This window comes from Arachis ipaensis, chromosome B05 (assembly GCF_000816755.2).
Source record: "Arachis ipaensis cultivar K30076 chromosome B05, Araip1.1, whole genome shotgun sequence".
Classification (NCBI taxonomy): Eukaryota; Viridiplantae; Streptophyta; class Magnoliopsida; order Fabales; family Fabaceae; genus Arachis; species Arachis ipaensis.
This window is the reverse complement of record NC_029789.2, coordinates 124,926,884-124,943,142: the sequence shown is the minus strand read 5'-3', so window position 1 is coordinate 124,943,142 and position 16,259 is coordinate 124,926,884. Positions and strand designations below refer to the sequence as shown.

The 16,259-nt window shown below is 41.2% G+C and overlaps 1 protein-coding gene and 1 long non-coding RNA gene across 3 annotated transcripts in view; both read right to left on the bottom strand.

Moving 5' to 3' along the window:
* LOC107644030 (protein farnesyltransferase subunit beta) overlaps positions 11,839-16,259 on the bottom strand; it is an 8,114-nt gene continuing 3,693 nt past the window's right edge. Inside the window, exons 4-15 of one of the 2 annotated variants that reach the window (XM_021124414.1) lie at positions 16,146-16,251; positions 15,461-15,496; positions 14,854-14,936; positions 14,701-14,754; positions 14,482-14,533; positions 14,216-14,280; positions 13,771-13,827; positions 13,615-13,687; positions 13,420-13,506; positions 13,204-13,348; positions 12,989-13,113; positions 11,839-12,271 (exon numbers count right to left, since the gene is read on the bottom strand). In XM_021124414.1, the coding sequence (XP_020980073.1) occupies positions 12,032-12,271; positions 12,989-13,113; positions 13,204-13,348; positions 13,420-13,506; positions 13,615-13,687; positions 13,771-13,827; positions 14,216-14,280; positions 14,482-14,533; positions 14,701-14,754; positions 14,854-14,936; positions 15,461-15,496; positions 16,146-16,251 (1,123 nt within the window). In that variant the 3' untranslated portion in view covers positions 11,839-12,031. The remainder of the gene's footprint in view (positions 12,272-12,988; positions 13,114-13,203; positions 13,349-13,419; positions 13,507-13,614; positions 13,688-13,770; positions 13,828-14,215; positions 14,281-14,481; positions 14,534-14,700; positions 14,755-14,853; positions 14,937-15,460; positions 15,497-16,145; positions 16,252-16,259) is intronic. The other variant, XM_016347806.2, reaches the window with a different exon arrangement.
* On the bottom strand, positions 12,536-12,880 carry LOC110272315. Its single transcript, XR_002363521.1, has 2 exons — positions 12,827-12,880; positions 12,536-12,601 (listed from the first exon to the last, which is right to left on the bottom strand). It is a non-coding gene; the product is annotated as an uncharacterized LOC110272315 (long non-coding RNA).

Genomic DNA, 16,259 nt, shown 5'->3' with positions numbered 1-16,259 from the left:
TATATCTAATAATTTTAAAAATTTAAAAACCTAACAAAACGAGATATTTAAAAAATATTGAAAAAGAACATTCAAAAACTAAGAAAAGAAACATCGAAAATGATTAAAAAAATCATTCAAACCCACCCAAAAAGAAGAAACATCCAAAACATAGGAAAAAGAATCATCCAAAACTAGTCAAAACTAGTATAAAGAATCATTCGAAATTTAGAAAAAAAATCCAAAACTAATTAAAAGAATCATCCAAAACAAAAGAGTTCGACGGTGGCGTATCGCGGGACGAAGTTGCAGTCTTGCAGAGGTCAAAATATGCACAAGACTGCAACAGCAGCGCAGCAGGCAAGGAACGCGAGACAGTAACAACAATGACGCAAGAGAATTGCACGAGACAACAGCACTATCGCTAACATTCCAAGCTGAGTGTTTAGTAGCGCAGCTTCATCTGCAATGGCGACGCAAACGACTGGGAGGAAAGGGCACGCACCTCGCGAGAGCTCCCACTAGCGACAACGGCGCACTATCATGGCAGAGGAACGGTCAATTGAACGGCAGAATAAGGACGCGATAAGAGGGAAAGATGACGTGTTGTGAGTGTGTTTATACTTTATATAGCGTCTAATCCTAATTATTCAAATTCAAACCTAATTCGAATTAATTTAAAATCTCATTTTTAAAATATTATTTAGAATGATGTTTATGTCGGCCGAAACGTGTGTTATTTACGTTGCATATCTTTGTCCCTACATAAGATACTAACTTGTTTAGAACATAAAAAGATAAATTTTTTTTAGTAAAACAATAAAAAATTATGTTTATTATCCTTATTAAATATATTAATTTTGGTATCTTAGTTACTGTTACGATAGGTAACCGGAGATTATTGGGTTGGATTAGTTTGGCTGGCCCAATCGTTGGAATGAGGGAGTATCCAAGCGGATTGATGATCCAAGGCCCCCGTCCGACTTCGGTATGAGAGAATGGGGGGTGGTACCTGCAAAGACACTCCGATGCCAAAGTCAGCAAAGGGAGCAAAACAGGTCTAGAGAGTATTGGGCTTTTGAGATACCTGAGAAGTGTCAGTGTATTTATAGTGGTGAACCCATAACCACCGTTGGTGTAGTTCCGTCATTCATGTGGAATAACCGTCCCTTTATCTTAGGGATGTTGAGATATGGCTCCAGGAAGTGGGTAGAGAGATTTTAGGGGCAGTTACCCATTTGAATGGGTGTGTATCTGCCAGCTAATCTTCGTCCCGACTTCTTTAGAGCAAGTCGTGGTAGGAACCGACTTCGTGGGGTGAAGGTCAGTATAGAGCGAGGCTTAATCCTTTGGATTGGGCCTTTCGTTTGGACCTGGGCCTTATCATTGGGCCAGGGTATGAACAGTGCCCCTACTCGAGCCCAATTTCTTTTAGGACTTGGGTTCGAGTATTCTACTCGGGGTCGTAGCCGACTTGTTAGAGGACCGACGTGATGGTTTGGAACCGACGTGACTTTTTGTGACTTTTGATTTTCACAGTTACGTCTAATCAAACGTCGCGTCCGTTAGAGGTTTGCGTAGGGGTTGTCTTGGTAACGGTGCACCCATTAATGACCGCGTCCGTTTTTACTATTATGCCCCTAACGTGCTTATAAATACTTCCCTTCTCTTTCTTTGCTTCGTTTCTGCGATTTTTCAAATTTTCTTCTTCTCATCCGTCCGTGGAGCACCCCTTGTTTGAAGGCTTTATCTTCCTCTACCTTACTTCCAGATAAAGGTTAGTCCTTTCTTTACGACGTGCTTTCTGTTTGCATGCTTTTATTCTTTAGATAGAGAGAAGTTGATTCGTAGGCTCTGATTCCGTATTCTCCTTAGAGACCATGTTTTTTATTTTCTTTTCTTTTTCCTTTGTAGGTTTCACTCACCTTTTTAGGAAAAGAAATGTCTTCCGTAGAAATTCTTGCTCAGTGGGTCGATGTCACAGTCTTAGGAGAGGAACCTCTGGTTGACATTGATTTTATTACTGACCTTCGCACTCTGCACCTCTGATGAGGATGAGCCAAAGTATGAACTGGTTGCCCGGGTCCGGAAGACCGGGTTTGCTTTGGGAGGGCTACTGAGATGGCCCCTCATTTCTTCTTTATGTATGAGAGCATGATTACCCGTTTGGGTGTTTTCCTTCTATTTTCTGATTTCGAAATTACTGTTTTACGTCACTATCATGTTGCACCTACCCAACTTCACCCCAATTCCTGGGATTTTCTGAAAATCTACCAGTTTATCAGCCATGCTTTAGACTTTTCGACTTCTTTGAGGATTTTCTTCTTTCTTTTCCACATGACCAAGCCCTTCAGTGGGCAAAATAACAAGCAACAATGGGTGTCTTTCCAAGCTATACAAGGTCGGAGAGTTTTCACCATCTTTGATGAATCCTTCCATGACTTCAAAAATTATTTTTTCAAAGTTCAAGGCGTAGAGGGTCACCACCCCTTTTTCTTGGATGAGAATTCTTCCCCTCGCTTTCCCTTGTACTGGTTAGAGGCTTTCCCCTGTGAGAAATATGGTTTGGAGGATCTGGATGAGGTGGAGGCAGCCATTGTAGGGTTCCTCCGAGAAGTATGGGGGAGGGCCCCATATCTGGATACCAAAAATTTTCTCCAGGGGTCGTCGTCTTTTGTCCAGACATAACTAGGTAGTTTTTATCTACTTTTTTTCCGACTTGTTTCTACCGACTTGAAGTTTACCGACTTGTTTTACTAATTGTTTTCTTTTACAGAGATGGCGAGGAAGAATTCCAATGAGTCTTACCAGAGAGTCCAGGAGGCCAAGGCGAGGTCTCGCGCCAGAACCGGTGGTGCCAGAGTAACAAGCTCTCCTCTTCCTCTTCCTCCCCATTCTTCCCGAAATTTGGGGACTCCTTCTCAATCCATTGTTATCTCCGCTTCGGCTTCTTCTCAGCCGTTCCCTCCTCCCCGACCTTTTCCTGAGCCAAAGAAGAAGAAGCGCAAGGCTTTATAGTCTGGATCTTCTTTTGAAGGTGAGGCTAAGGTGGATGCTCCTGCATTTATCCGAAAATTCATCTATCCCCATACCCGTATAGGTATGGATGATGTTTCTATTCGGAACCACCTCACTATTCTGGCTGAGGAGAGCATCAGGGCGGCGGAGATTTGTGCCAAGTTCCTTGATATTTTTGAGAAGACTCCTCTTAGCTCTCTGGGTTCAACCTCTAAGGTTGAAGAGTTGGAGGGAAGGCTTCTCATATATCAGGAACATGAGAAGGAGTTGAAGAAGGAGGTTGCCAAATTGAAGGAGGAGAGGGATGGCCTCCAAGAGAAGGAGAGCAAGTTACAAGCCTTATGTAATATGGAGGAGGGCTTGAGAAAGAAGGCGCAGGAGAGTTATCAGAATTTATTTGAGAAACTTGTGGCTGTAAGGAGGGATTTGTTGAACTCTCGGACTGCCTATGTCGAGTTGGAGGACTCTATTGCTGAGGGGGCCGAGGAGGCCTGGAGGATTTTTAAGGAGCAGGTCGGAGTTCTTGCTCCCGACCTGGATCTCTCTCCTTTGGATCCTGACAAGGTCGTTATTGATGGTGCCATAGTTTATCCCCCAGCTCCCGAGGTCGTCACCGAGTCAGATTTGAAGACTCGGGGGCAGAGAATCATTGAGTCCCCACCTCGTCAAAAGGATGTTCCGAGTTCCTCCAGACCTCTCAGCACCTCTTCTCCGACTCCTATGGACACTTCTCTCCCTGGTCCTGATGGCGCTCCGACTTCTCTTCCCGACTCTGGTGGTGATCCGACTACTCCCTTTGGTCCTGGTGGTGATGCTCTTTAAGAATTTATTTGTTGGCTATATAGGGGCCCGGCCTGTGGGTCCCCCCTTTTTAAACTCTTTATATTTGTGGCGGTGGTGTGTCGACATTGGCCTTTTATGGCCGTAAACAAAAAAGAATATTTATAATTACCCTTTTTTGGATAAGGGTTATTTTAACAAAAATACCCTTTTTGGTATAAGGGTTTCAGCTACCTTTTTGTGTGCATGCTTTTCTGATTTTGGTTTTTCGAAGTCCCTTTGATCTTTTCTGAAAACCTTTTCTTTGACTTGTCTGTCTTTCTGAGCCTTTTCGCTTTTAAGGACTTTAGGACAGCTTTTAAGCTTTTTCTAGGTTTTTCGATCCCTTTTTGCTATTCCTTATACTCAACTTTGTTTTATTGAGTTTTTATGACTTAGGTTATTTTTGCGATGCGTTTTCTTTTCTACTCGGTTTTTCATTTCGACTTATGAGTCGGGATGTTTCCGAGTTTTTCACGATCAACTTTTATAACCTCTTTACACCGACTTGTACCTCGTCGTTTTATCCTGACGACCATCTAGGTCGGTTCATGGGATTTTCACGTTTTGTCGAGCTTAAGTCGGCGCGTTTCGTAGAAAAGTAAACGAGAAGAAATTTATAAGAGATATTGTAAAAAAGACCTTTATTTATTTGGGGAGGTACTTTTACGGCTACTAAGGGTTTAATGATCTATTCCCCCCTTAGCCTCCACTATGATACCTCGTTAAAAACCCTTCTTCAGAAAAAAAAACCCTTTAATTTTTGGGAAAAAAATCATGAAGTTGGGAAAAGAGTACATCAGGGAGTAGAGTTCACTTTTAGCTATAGTACCTTTTCATGTTACAAGCATGCCACGACCTTGGTAGCTCGGTGCCGTTTAAGTCGGTCACCTTGTAATAACTTTTTCCTAAGACCTCATTAACTTTGTAGGGTCCTTTCCAATTGGCAGCGAGTTTTTCTTCCCCCGATTTGTTGACTCCTATGTCGTTTCTGATTAAGACCAGATCACTTAGTGCGAAACTTCTTCGAATGACTTTCTTGTTGTATCTGGTAGCCATCCTTTGCTTCAGCGCTGCTTCTTTTATCTGGGCTTGTTCTCGGATTTCGGGGAGCAACTCGAGCTCCTCTTTGTGCCCCTATATGTTTTCGATTTCATCATGGAGAATCACTCTTGGGCTTTGCTCACTGATTTCCACTGGTATCATAGCTTCTATCCCATAGACAAGTCGGAAGGGTGTTTCTCCAGTTGCAGATTGGGGTGTCGTCTGATAAGCCCACAACACTTGGGGGAGCTCCTCTGTCCAAGCTCCTTTTGCATCTTGTAGTCTTTTCTTTAGCCCTGCCAGTATGACTTTGTTGGCTGCCTCGGCTTGTCCATTTGCTTGTGGGTGTTCCACCGAGGTGAACTGGTGTTTGATTTTCATACTGGCCACTAGGCTTCTGAAGGTGGAAGCGGTGAACTGGGTTCCATTATCTATGGTAATGGAGTGAGGTATCCCATACCTTGTGATGATATTTTTGTAGAGGAACCTCCGACTTCTTTGGGCAGTGATGGTGGCCAATGGTTCTGCTTCTATCCACTTTGTGAAGTAGTCTATTCCCACAATTAAGTATTTGACTTGTCCTGGCGCCTGGGGAAAAGGACCTAACAAATTCATTCCCCATTTTGCGAAGGGCCATGGAGAAGTTATACTAATGAGCTCCTCGGGGGGAGCCACGTGGAAATTTGCATGCATTTGGCAAGGTTGGCATTTTTTCACAAATTCTGTGGCATTTTTCTACAAGGTCGGCCAGTAGAATCCAGCTCGGATTACTTTTCTGGCTAGCGACCTGGCTCCGAGATGGTTTCCGCAGATCCCATTGTGGACCTCTTCTAGCACTTCGGTGGTCCTTGAGGTCGGTACGCACTTCAACAATGGTGCTGATATTCCTCTTTTATAAAGGATATTTTTCACCAGAGTGTAATATTGTGCTTCCCTCCGGATTTTCTTGGCCTCTTTTTCCTCTTTGGGGAGGATGTCGAATTTTAGGTATTCGACCAGAGGATTCATCCATCCGAGATTTAGCCCGGATACCTCAAGGACGTCTTGTTTGCCCTCTGCTTTTACTACAGAGGGCTCTTGGAGAGTTTCCTGGATCAGGCTTCTATTATTCCCTCCTGGCTTAGTACTCGCTAACTTGGAGAGGGCGTCTGCTCTGCTATTGAGATCCCGAGTTATATGCTTAACTTCGGTTTCGGCAAAGCGCCCGAGGTATTCCAGAGTTTTTTCCAGGTATCTCTTCATGTTTGGGTCTTTGGCCTGATACTCTCCATTTATCTGGGAGGTCACCACCTGAGAGTCACTGTATATCATCACTTTTGTCGCACCGACTTCTTCGGCCAGCTTCAGTCCTGCAATCAGGGCTTCATATTCTGCCTGATTATTTGAAGCTAGGAATTCAAATTTGAGGGATACCTCTATTTGAGTTCCCCTTTCGTCGGCCAGTATTATACATGCACCGCTTCCTGTCTTGTTTGAGGATCCATCTACATAAAGTTCCCATGTAGTTGGCTTTTCCTCTTGATCTCCCGCGTATTCTGCTATGAAGTCGGTGAGGCATTGGACTTTGATTGCTGTTTGAGTTTCATATTTCAAGTCGAACTCGGAGAGCTCTATTGCCCATTGAACCATTCTCCCCGCAACATCCGTCTTTTGGAGGATTTGCTTCATGGGTTGGTTCGTCCGGACTTTTATTGTATGTGCTTGAAAGTAAGTCCGTAGCCTTCGTGAGGCTATTACTAAGGAGTAGGCAAACTTCTCTAGTTTGTGGTACCTTAGCTCAGGGCCCTATAGAACTTTGCTGATGAAGTAAACTGGATGCTGTCCGACCTCGTCCTCCCTTATCAGGGCTGATGCGACAGCTTTGTCTACTACGGACAAATAAAGGACGAGGTCCTCCCCGACTAGAGGTCGGGTTAGTATTGGTGGTTGGCTCAAGAATCTTTTGAACTCCTGGAACGCTCCTTCACATTCTGGAGTCCATTCGAACTGGCATCCCTTTCTTAATAAAGAAAACAGTGGAAGGGATTTTAGTGCCGATCCTGCCAAAAATCTAGAGAGGGCTGCGAGTCGGCCATTCAGTTGCTCAACCTCTCTTAAGCAAGTCAGGCTCTTCATTTCTAGGATAGCTTTACACTTATCGGAATTTGCTTCAATCCCTCTCTGTGTTAGCATGAATCCTAGGAATTTTCCGGCCTCCACCGCGAAGGTACACTTTGCGGGATTTAGCCTCATCCCGTGTAACCTTATGGTGTCGAATACTTGCGAGAGGTCGGCTTCTTCCTTGGTTTTTACTAGCATGTCCTCTACGTAGACTTCCATTAAGCTCCCAAGGTGGGAAGTAAACACCTTGTTCATCAGCCTTTGATATGTGGCCCCTGCATTTTTTAATCAAAATGGCATGACCACGTAGCAAAAATTTGCTCTGGGCGTGATGAATGATGTTTTCTCCTGGTCTGGCTCATACATTGGGATTTGGTTATATCCCGAGTAAGCATCCATGAACGACAAGTATTGATATCCCGAGCTAGAATCTACTAGGGTATCAATACTCGGGAGTGGATAAGGGTCTTTGGAACATGCCTTATTTAAGTCGGTGTAGTCAACACACATCCTCCATTTGCCGTTTTGCTTCTTGACTAGCACTACATTTGCTAGCCATGTTGGATATTTAACTTCTCTAATGAAGCCGGCTTCTAGGAGTGCCTGAACTTGCTCTTCCACCACCAGGGCTCGTTCCGAGCCGAGCTTGCGCCTTCTCTGTTGTACAGGTCGGGATCCCGGATGTACCGAGAGTTTGTGGGACATGAGCTCGGGGTCTATCCCGGGCATGTCGGAAGCCTTCCAGGCAAAGAGGTCGGAGTTGTTTCTTAGGAGCTTAGTCAACCCTTGCTTCAGGGTTTTCCCTAGGTTGGCTCCTATGCTGGTATTCTTCCCTTCCTCTTCGCCGACCTGTATTTCTTCAGTTTTTCCTCCTGGCTGTAGTCGTAGCTCTTCTTTGGCCCTTGCACCACCGAGCTCTATGGTGTGAACCTCTTTGCTTTTTCCCCTCAGGTTCAGGCTTTCGTTGTAGCACTTTCTTGCCAACTTCTGGTCTCCCTGCACTGTTGCTATTCCCGCAGGTGTCAGAAATTTCATGCAAAGATGGGGGGTAGACATCACTGCTCCGAGTCGATTCAGGGTAGTTCTGCCGATTAAGGCATTGTATGCTGACCCCACGTCGATGACTATAAAGTCTATGCTCAGAGTTTTGGACTTTTCCCCCTTTCCAAAGGTAGTGTGGAGGGGTAGAAATCCCAGTGGTTTTATTGGCGTGTCGCCTAGCCCATACAGGGTGTCGGGGTAGGCTCTCAACTCCTTTTCATCCAGCCCCAATTTGTCAAACGCGGGCTTGAAAAGGATATCCGCTGAGCTTCCTTAATCCACTAGGGTTCTGTGGAGATGGGCATTAGCTAGGATCATAGTTATTACCACTGGATCATCGTGCCCAAGGATTACTCCTTGCCCATCTTCTTTTGTAAATGAGATGGTGGGGAGGTCGGACGATTCATTTCCGACCTGGTAGACTCGTTTGAGGTGTCTTTTGCGAGCGGACTTGGTGAGTCCCCCTCCCGCGAATCCTCCTGAGATCATATGTATATGTCTCTCCGGAGTCTGCGGTGGTGGGTCTCTTCTATCTGCGTCGTCTCGCTTTCTTTTCCCATGATTGTCCGACCTTTCTATGAGATATCTGTCAAGTCGGCCTTCTCTGGCCAGCTTTTCTTCACATTTTTAAGGTCGTAACAGTCATTTATTGAGTGACCATATATTTTATGGTACTCACAGTAGTCGTTGCGACTCCCCCCTTTTTTATTTTTAATGGGCCTGGGAGGCGGCAGCCTTTCAGTATTGCAAATTTCTCTGTATACGTCCACTATAGAAACCTTTAGAGGAGTATAAGAGTGAAATTTTCTGGGTCTGTCAGGACTGAGGTCTTCTTTCTTCTTGGGCTCCCTTTCTCTCTCTTTTATTGAGGGAAGGTGCCCAGGTCGCCAGCTCGACTCTCTCAGCCTGGCCTTTTCCTCCATGTTGATGTACTTTTCAGCTCTTTCTTGTACATCACTCAGGGAGGTTGGGTGCCTTTTTGATATGGACTGTGAGAAGGAACCTTCTCTAAGTCCATTTACTAGCCCCATAATAACTGCCTCGGTAGGCAGGTCTTGAATCTCTAAGCATGCTTTGTTGAACCTTTCCATATAATCTCGTAGAGGTTCTCCGACCTCCTGCTTTATTCCCAGGAGGCTCGGTGCATGCTTTACTTTATCTTTCTGAATGGAGAACCTCATCAGAAACTTCCTCGAGAGGTCCTCGAAGCTGGTGACCAATCTTGGAGGGAGACTATCGAACCACTTCATCGCTGCTTTCGATAAGGTGGTCGGGAAAGCTTTGCAGCGTGTTGCATCAGAAGCATCAGCTAGATACATCCGACTTTTAAAGTTGCTTAGATGATGCTTTGGATCGGTGGTTCCGTCATAGAGGTCCATATCGGGGCTCTTAAAGTTTTTTGGAACTTTTGCCCTCATTATGTCCTCACTAAAAGGGTCCTCCCCTCCCGGGGGCGACTCTTCTCGATCTTCACGGGAGTTCCGACCTCTGAAGGAGGATTCTAACTTTAAGAGTTTTTTCTCTAACTCTTTTCGTCGATCCATCTCCTCTCTTAGGTGCTTTTCTATCTCCCTTTGTCGCTCCTGCTCCTGTTCTAGCTGTTCCAAGCGACTTTGGTGGATATGGACTAGCCCCATTAGTTCAGTTGTGTGGGGTGGTCCATCCTTTTCTGACTCACGCCCCTCCGAGGAATTTGTCTTCGGATTTTTAAATTCGGAGCTTCCTTCCCTGTGTTGGTCGTTGGTTTCCTGGTGGAGGGTCAGGTCTGCGTCGTGGTTTTCGGTATCCAGATTCTCTTGTTCGGAATCCGACGCCACATGACCATCTTCAGGGGATACATCCGCCATTACTGGCTGATCTCTCGGGTCCCCGGCAACGGCGCCAATGTTACGATGGGTAACCGGAGATTATTGGGTTGGATTAGTTTGGCTGGCCCAATCGTTGGAATGAGGGAGTATCCAAGCGGATTGATGATCCAAGGCCCCCGTCCGACTTCGGTATGAGAGAATGGGGGGTGGTACCTGCAAAGACACTCCGATACCAAAGTTAGCAAAGGGAGCAAAACAGGTCTAGAGAGTATTGGGCTTCTAAGATACCTGAGAAGTGTCAGTGTATTTATAGTGGTGAACCCATAACCACCGTTGGTGTAGTTCCGTTATTCATGGGGAATAACCATCCCTTTATCTTAGGGAGGTTGAGATATGACTCCAGGAAGTAGGTAGAGAGATTTTAGGGGTAGTTACCCATTTGAATGGGTGTGTATCTACCAGCTAATCTTCGTCCTGACTTCTTTAGAGCAAGTCGTGGTAGGAACCGACTTCGTGGGGTGAAGGTCGGTATAGAGCGAGGCTTAATCCTTTGGATTGGGCCTTTCGTTTGGACCTGGGCGTTATCATTGGGTCAGGGTATGAACAGTTACCAAAATTTTTTAATTTAGGGATTTACACTAATAATATATGATTTTAACTTTAAATCTAATACACAAATTAATAAAATCTCGTTATTTAGTGATTCTATAGCTTTTCATATTTAAAAATGACAAAAATATCTGCACCCGCAGAGATTACCTATGACAAAAGAGTTAATGGAGATCTGCAAAATTTTCACGAAAATTCACTCCTCCTGCAAGGAAAACAAAGGAAGACTCTTGACGAAAATAAAATAGGAATAGAAGACATTTTACTAAATGGGTTGAGAGGACACCAGAAAAATCTCCGCCCCGTATAATCTCATCCCTACTTATATTGTAACGCTGATCAGGGAGACATGCATTGGAGTTCGTGCGGCGAATATCTTGTCCTAGCTCCATCTCCACATTTCTATCACGAGTTCTGTTTGATTTAAAAAAATATTTGTAATCCATTTCTTGAAAAACACAATAAATTATTCGGGCTTTAAAATAAAAAAATAAAAAAAGATTTTTTTATAATAAAATTAAAACATTTATTTTCCCAAATAAATTATCAGACTTTAAATTTTAAAATACATTTTTTTTAAATTTCAACAAGTCCGTCGCACCCACCAGCGAACCTTATTATTTTTTGTAAGATTCTCTGCACTCCCAGTGAACTTTTATACTTTTATAGAGTTCGCTGTATCATCCGACAAACTTCACTAGGCATCTTCATATATATCAAATTGAGTCAAAAGAAAAGTTGGAAAGTTAATAGTGACAACCATTATTTGTGTATTTTTAGAGAAGATGATAATGGTTACAATACTGTTGAAAACGATGATAATGGTTTAAAAATTTGAATTTCGTTCCTAGCCAATTTTTTTTATGGAGGATTTGGATGAAATTCGTCAGGGTGCGACAAACTCTATAAAATTATAGTCCATTCCGAAAAAATTAAAGTCCCTTTAATTTTGTTTGGGAAATAATAATTTTTTTTAATTTATAATAGAAAAAAAAAACAAAGTTAAGAAAACAACATAAAAGTCCGTTTAGCTATTCATTCCAAAGTCAAACCATTTCAAATATACTAGATTCTTCATGTGTTATTAATCACTTCTATGATAATGTAACCTAAATTTCATACTAACTACTAATAATAATTAGAATTCCACTTTTAAGTTGTATAAGAGAAATATTGGACAAACTAGTGTTTTTGTAACAGTCTCGATAGTCTCAAAAGAAACTTTTTTGAAAAAATGACAACGATTTCTTTGAACCAACATAAGAAGAACCAAAAAAAATAATAATAATAGAAGAAAAAAATGCAAGAAAATAGCACAAGTCAGCATCGAAAACAGCCAGAGGAGGAGGAGGAGAAAAGAAAGAATGAAGGAAGGAAAAGAGCACGCAGAACATGGGAGAAGAAGCTAAGGAAATCAAACTTGGTTGAAAAGAACTTATTTACCTAGTACTATTGTTTATATTATTAAAACAATAATATGTAACCCACCAATCCTATAGTTAAGTACATTAATGTTGTAACGAAATTGGTGTACCACATTCTAGGAATAAATACAGCTTTAGATAGTAGCATTTTACATCAAAGTGAAACAAAACATGGGCATAATATATTAATCATGATACACCAACGAAGAATTCATGAGCTTCACGATATCGCTCTAAAACAACATTATAGAGAGGGTGTATAGGTTCTAAAAGATTGGAGTAAGGGCCCAACACTGCCTTAGGTAGAGGTGGAGAATCTGGGTGCTTTGACCAGCTATACTGGCACAATGAAAGTCCACTCAAACAGTAACATGTGTGATAGTGGTCTCTGCGTTTACCTGGTTTGTCTCGAAGTCCACCATCTTGCTCCTTCGTTAAGGAAAGAATAGAATATTCAAGGGTCAAAAGCATGTAATAGAATGGAATATTATGATTCTGATATCCTAAATTAGGCAAAAGAAACCAGTGCAATTTTTTCTACGGATTTGAGCTAGTTGATTTTATGCAACTGATTCAACTGACATTTTTATTTGTGTCAAAGTTTGTAGCTAAAGAAATTTAAGTATCTATCCCTCGCTCATTTGTATACCGCAGATTAGGCATGCCAAGAAGTACATGAAATACCATGTTTAAAAGGGAAAAGGTACCTTACTGTTATATAACTTGAATCTTAGGGTGTCATGTATCATACAGCATAACCTTAAGGTGTGTGTGGTTCAAGTATTACTTTGTTATAAATATTCCATTCCCATGGGAATCAAAGATACCCAAGGGGAAGGTGGGAATTAAAATGATGGTATTTTGATTTCCCGGAATCAAACTTACTTAAAAATATATTTTCAAACTTTGAACCAAACATGAAAACATAATATTCTTATCTTAACATTCCTAGAAATTATTTATAATTCCTTCAACCACACACACCCTAAGGGTGATCAAATTTACCCAACGATTTCAAAGTCTTGAATGCAGATATGATATAAAGCTAAATATCTAACTTTTCAAGGTATCACCGAGGCATATTCACTCTTAGGAGAATGATACAAAATACCAAGTGAAAACAGAAACAGCAAATAAGACGCGGACCTGTGCGCATAGAAGAATATATTGCTGCAAGGCAATGCTGTGAAACAGTGGATCCTTTGCTCTCCAGTCATTAATGAAGTTATAACCTATATTCTTAAAATCAGCTGAACAGGATTCACTCATGCCTGCGAGAATATCGGAAGATACAGGTACTAAGAAGAAAATGAAATTTCATTATAGTAAGACTAAAACCATATACTTTGAAGTGAGCCAACCTTCATGCCAGAGATGGGATGCTGCATCACTGGAGGTTCCATGCAGACAGACTTTCTCCTCAGGTATGCCAGAAATATTTGAGACTTCGGCCATTTGTTTGTTAATAATAGAATATAATCTTTGTAATAGTGCAACAGCACCTCCCTGATTACTTTCAAATTTTAGTCCAACTATGTCACAGAAGACTCATGAAGTAAACAGAAAATTGTAATCACCTGCCAAAAGGAATAGCATCCGTCCACCAATTTGTTTGTTCTCCCCTGGAATCCACACTCCTTACCTTGCCGGAATACTGTCCATTCCTAATACAAAGCCGTGGAATATTATACCATTTAAAGTATGGGCAAGTTCAGAAGTAACTCTTACATGCTAATAATTGAAAGTCAGAAAGAAAGCAACAAATCTCTTACAACTAATCGAGGCAGATCCAAGCGATTAACCTCCCCAATCAAAATCATTGCAGCCAATCCACAAAAGGTGTACCTGATAAAGAAATAATCAATGTCTATAATGGCACATTACATTATTTGGAAAGTATATCACAAACAGAGTATGCCGAAACATACCCACCATGAGCCTCAGAACCTGGCTCACCAGCAATGCCACCCTCATAAGTTTGACAGCTGCAGAGAAACATCATAGACCATAGAAAATATATCAAGGAAATACACAATGAAATTATACAACTTTGTAGTTGACCATTGAACCAAACAAGAAGAAAACAATGCTTACAAATAATCACATTGTGGCTATTGGCGCTTTCAATAATTATAAGTGGCCAACCGGCTAACCTAAAGGCCCCAACTTAAGGCAACATAGTAAACTAATTACGGATCATAGAACAGACTGCATTAATTCCACTATGATTTCAACACTCACAAGTTGATCTCAAGGATAATCTATCAACAATCTAACCAATAAAAATGGAAAATAATAAATTTTATTCTACAAGCAAAAAACATACAGCCAGAATTGGCAACAGATTTCAAGTTACAGCTTCTTGAAACTAACCTTAGAATGTAGTCCCCAACATTCTGGGTCAGCTCTTCATCCAAAATGTTCAAAACACTTGCGACCTGAAACCAACAAGATTCTGTGTGTTATGAAATAGATGCGTATCGATAAAAGAAGTACCATAAAAAGTCTCCCTCCAACAATGAGGATAATAGAGTACAACAGTAATAAGATTAGTCTCCAAAAAAGTGCAATGTACGATTATATATACATACATCTATAGTTAAGCATATGTGGAACAGATAAAGAGATAACCAACTTACAGAAATGGCCGTGTAGCAAGCTCGAACATCAATTTCTCCTTCAACATGCATCCTGGATAAAGATTTGGGGATTAAACGACAATGGTGGACCAAATCATCTCTAAATGCGTAGTGTGTATTGCATAAGTTCTTATATATAAAACTCAAGCAATGATCACCAAATATAAGTAGAACCACAACCATCTATCATTAATCTGAAAGATAAGCAAGGCAACATACCTGAATCCGCCATTTGGTTGTTTCATCCGCCGTAGAAACCCATACAGTTTATCTCTGAGATAATATATTCAAAGAATTGTACCAATGAATTCCAGAAGTATGAAAACTATCATTACAACGTAACATCATGTATTGATTGACATAAACTGACACCTATTAATGGATGCTAAAGATTTATCACCACCCAAAGTAATAAGGGTATTGACAGCAGCATATGTTGTGGCAAGATGAGGCATCTGAGAAAGATTCAAGCATATGAATCATTATGTTATTTTAAAGTTTAAACAGTAAAAGAATACAAGGGAGAGATATAACAATAACTACAACAACCAACACCAGGGCTAGTTCTACTAGTCAGTAGACTACATGGACCCAATGCCATAGTATCCTATTATAAACTATATCTAAATTCAAAGCATTAAATCTAAATCTACTTGATTGTTTTCATTTTTAGTTTTCCTTGTTCTCCCTCTAGCCAATAAGCTATATCCATATTCAACTTAACAGGTTGCAAGTTGCAACTCAAGCACTACAACTAAGAGAATTTTTCTTTTAACAACCTGGTCAGTTATTTATCTACTTATCTATTCATTTACATAGGAGTTGGCAGGATGACACAATAAATTGCAGTTTAAGAGCAAGAGAAAGAGGAAAAGCTTAAAATTTGAACTCCATAAGACCATAGCTCAATGCTCAAGTAGAAAGGGAAAAAACAGAAAAAAGAAAAGAGAGAACAGATTATTTTTTATTAGCAGCTTGCCTGGCCTGGTCCCCCAGCAAAACCACCATTTGGATCCTGTTGATACACAAAGAACAAGAAACTAAAGTAATGAGCAGGGCAGCCAAGAGACCGAGTCTAAATATAAAGAACACAAAAGACAGCCAGAACATATCTCCGCTGTAAAAAAGGGCACGATAAGACTTAGCAACACACTAGGGCTCATTATCTCAACTTGACAGACATAAGCACAACATCTCTCTTTCTTGTCTCTCTGTTTAGGGTTGTTTTCTTTAGGCATGAACGCTTCTAAATAGTCACCATCTCCATGTTGGACAAGTGCCAGACACATTAGAGACAATTTAGTATACAATCTTCTACTTCTACTTTTTAATTCTTAGAACGAATTTGGACGGGTAAACTACAATATTTGTCTATAAACCTACTATTACTAATACTAACGTAACATCTAGAACCTTTTTTTGTTATTAATTTTCGAAAGAAAATAAAAACGAATACTAGCTCCTATAAACATTGTTTATTTGTTTTACTTAAAAATGTACCTTAATATTGTATTATGACTGCGATGTGTAATATGCAAATAATTTCAATGCACTACCAATGAAGAGCCAGGAAATTGCATATCCAAATGCTTCATAATCTCATTAGTTGCACAATTTTTTTATTTATTTAGCCAAAACAACTGATTGAATGAAAAATTCAAAACCTTGCAGCGGTTGAGAAACTCGACAGTGTTGTCTTGGAGTTCATCGCCGATGGATTCTCCCAACAAAGCAATCGAGTGAATGATCCAGTAACAAAGCCATGGCCGACTACACAA